Genomic DNA, 3,086 nt, shown 5'->3' with positions numbered 1-3,086 from the left:
GGCCAGGCACTCAGCCTGGGTGCTTCACCGCACGAGAGCATACCCCCTGGGGCTGGCCTTCCGGATAAACACGACGCAACCTAGTGACTCAATGCAGCTCCGCCTGGGTGCCTCGCTGCCCGAGCGCAAACCTGCTGGGGCTGGCCTTGCGGATAAACCCAACACAACCTACCTGCCCAAGGCAGCTCCGCCTGGGTGCTTCGCTGTCCGAGAGCAAAACCTGCTTGTGCTGGCCTTGTGGATAAACGCAACGCAAACTACCGGCCCAAGGCAGCTCCGCCTGGGTGCTTCACTGCACGAGAGCAAAACCTTGCTGGTGCTGGCCTTGTGGATAAACACGACCCAGTCTACCGGCCTAAAGCAACTCTGCCTCAGTGCTTCACTGCGCGAGAGCATACCCCCTGGGGCTGGCCTTCCAGATAAACGCGACCCAGTCTACCGGCCTAAGGCAACTCAGCCTGGGTGCTTCGCCGCGGGAGAGCATACCCCCTGGGGCTGGCCTTCCGGATAAACACGACCCAGTCTACCGGCCTAAAGCAACTCTGCCTCAGTGCTTCACTGCGCGAGAGCATACCCCCTGGGGCTGGCCTTCCAGATAAACGCGACCCAGTCTACTGGCCTAAGGCAACTCAGCCTGGGTGCTTCGCCGCGGGAGAGCATACCCCCTGGGGCTGGCCTTCCGGATAAACGCGACCCAGTCTACCGGCCTAAGGCAACTCAGCCTGGGTGCTTCACCATGCACCCCCTGGGGCCTTTCGGAGCAGCACAACGCAACCCGGACGCTTCTCTCCCTGAGAGCATCACCCGGGTAAAGCCTATCAGCCGTGGGCACTCGTTATTGGGCAGACTTCCAGAGTCTAGTTGCTACCCGATGAGCGCAAGGCGGTCCGGGCGCTTCGGTGGGCTCCAGCTGGTCACCTGGCAGTAACCCGCGGTGGTAATAAACCATGCTGAGCTAAGACCTCAAAGCAATGACCTCTCCGCCGCGGTGCCGTCCCCTCGTAGCCGGATCACCCCATTCCCCAGCAAAACATGCGTAGTTGCCAACCCTTTGCGGCCGGTTTAGGGACACCCCTTTCCCTCTTACACACAACTGGGTAGGCCTAGTTGCAGCTGGCTGCGCCTGCTTTCAGACAACGTGGGATAAGGTGCGGAGTCCGTTGATCACCGCATCGTCCCCTTCTGGGTGTTTTCGTCGCGTGCCATTCTTATCGCCTTCATCATAGCCATTACTTCGTTCTCCTCCGGACCTCCTCCGACTCCACCGTGCACTTCATCCCGCTCGGCCATCTCTTCACTGTTACTGACACCCAATGTGCCAGTAACGCTGTGTTCTCTGATTTCCTTCCTTATTAAACTGGGTCCAAATGTATTGTATATTGTTACTTTTGACGTCCCTATTCCCCAACAAACGACGTTCTGACTTGTGCTTGCTTGCACAGTTATCGGGCGATCTTGTGTTGTCTGAAGTTAGCGCCTTGTTCCCAGCTAATCTTTGTGGGCTGAACACAACTCAGTTATCCCCTTTGGTTCCTATTACTAGCCCTGCCCATCCAGCCCAACACGGAGATGGGTGCCGCCACAGCTGAGGTGGAAACCGCCATGGCTGCCGAAGGCGCCGAAGCAGGGGAACAGGATGGGCAGCCAGGGGCAATGCAGCTGCTGCAGCCAGGGATGGCGCTGGTGTCAGGCAGCGGGCTGCAGCAGGTAAGTGGACATGTCAGGCTGCAAGCCACGGGTTTGTACAGGTGCCAGGGTGACAGCCGAGCCCCTGAACAGGAGCTGGGTTGCCTGTCGTACACGCACATATGTTAGGGTACGGCACATGGTGCAAGTCATGTTGCATGATGGCCAGCTCACGAAACCATATTATTTTCATCCATATAATTCATCCATATGCAGTTTCCTAAAATCTCAGGTCCGGAAAGTGTCCAGGATTCATCAAGGACCGAATTTCTTCAGCATTCCAATCTAAGCTTGGATGAGGAGCGTGCTATTCGTATAGCCAAACAAAAGGAATTCCTTGCAAAGCTAGGACTTCAAGCCATTGTTGACAATATCCGGTCGCCTCGCTCGCCTATCAGACGACAGAGTACCCACTCAGCTCCATTGGAGACTCGCAGATCCACTAGGCTTACTGTCTTATCATCAAAGCTTAGCAAGCAACAAGTGAAGGTATGTGGTGTCCCAACGGGTGGTTAAAGATACCTAGGCGGCGGACCCTACTTTAGGGTTCTCATTTCCTTCCTGGTCTGGTCTGGGTTGACACTACTGCAATTAGCGGTTTAAGGTCCTGGGTTCGATTCCTGGGGAGACCCCCGAATTAGTCGGGAGCACGAGATTATGGCTAGCTGCTGAGATGTGGAGTTGAGGTCACAGTTGATGGACTAGATTCGCACGCTGGATTGGTGGCGATTGCCGAACCCTCCGTCTCTTTGGGTGTTCGGGTGAATGGATGAGGTGGGGTCCCTGAAGGCTGGATCCGCCGCCTTGGACTTACAGTTCGTATGGCGAAGTACAGTGTGGTAGTGGTGGATGGTGCTATAAGGTGATAAATGATCTAGAACTGACAATGTGATAAAGTGGCCCAGAAGCCTCCCACTCTGTAACATTACATTACATTACATTACATTACATTACATTACATTACATTTTCCTTCCTCTGTGAAAGATCTCAGTTCATAAATATTTACAATGTTTATTGTCATATTGGGTTTAACAATATTCTCTGCTGCAGATGCCGACCCATGCTGCAGAAGCGGCTGTCGTCGAGGACACTGCTGCAGTGGTGGTGAATCACGATCCTGAGATGCATCTTAAAATTTTCTCAGACCAACACAAAACTTGGGCGGAGATGCACAACCTGGATTTGAAGGCCGACGAGGGCCAGCTCCTTGCGGCCATCCTCCAGTGGCCTGAGCAGTATAAACTCTACTGTGGGAGTGAGGGCTCCTTTCATCACTCCTTTGCAGTATGTGGAATTCTGGTGGCGAATGGCATGTATGCCCCAGACTTTAACAACCCCAAGCTGCAGGCTATCAACCACTTCACTGAGGACATGAAGTCTGCCCTGCTGTCTGGGGGGC

The 3,086-nt window shown here is 54.5% G+C and overlaps 1 protein-coding gene across 1 annotated transcript in view; it reads left to right on the top strand.

Moving 5' to 3' along the window:
• Positions 1 to 736: 736 nt before the first annotated feature.
• Positions 737 to 3,086, top strand: part of VOLCADRAFT_105884 (uncharacterized protein) — a gene marked incomplete at both ends in the record, with an annotated part of 2,461 nt that continues 111 nt past the window's right edge. Inside the window, 5 exons of the mRNA XM_002953320.1 lie at positions 737 to 899; positions 1,102 to 1,148; positions 1,558 to 1,707; positions 1,903 to 2,175; positions 2,738 to 3,086. Coding sequence (XP_002953366.1) covers positions 737 to 899; positions 1,102 to 1,148; positions 1,558 to 1,707; positions 1,903 to 2,175; positions 2,738 to 3,086 — 982 coding nt within the window. The remainder of the gene's footprint in view (positions 900 to 1,101; positions 1,149 to 1,557; positions 1,708 to 1,902; positions 2,176 to 2,737) is intronic.

The sequence above is a fragment of the Volvox carteri genome, assembly GCF_000143455.1.
Source record: "Volvox carteri f. nagariensis unplaced genomic scaffold VOLCAscaffold_35, whole genome shotgun sequence".
In the NCBI taxonomy this organism is placed as follows: domain Eukaryota; kingdom Viridiplantae; phylum Chlorophyta; class Chlorophyceae; order Chlamydomonadales; family Volvocaceae; genus Volvox; species Volvox carteri.
This window is presented reverse-complemented; position numbering and strand designations above follow the sequence as displayed.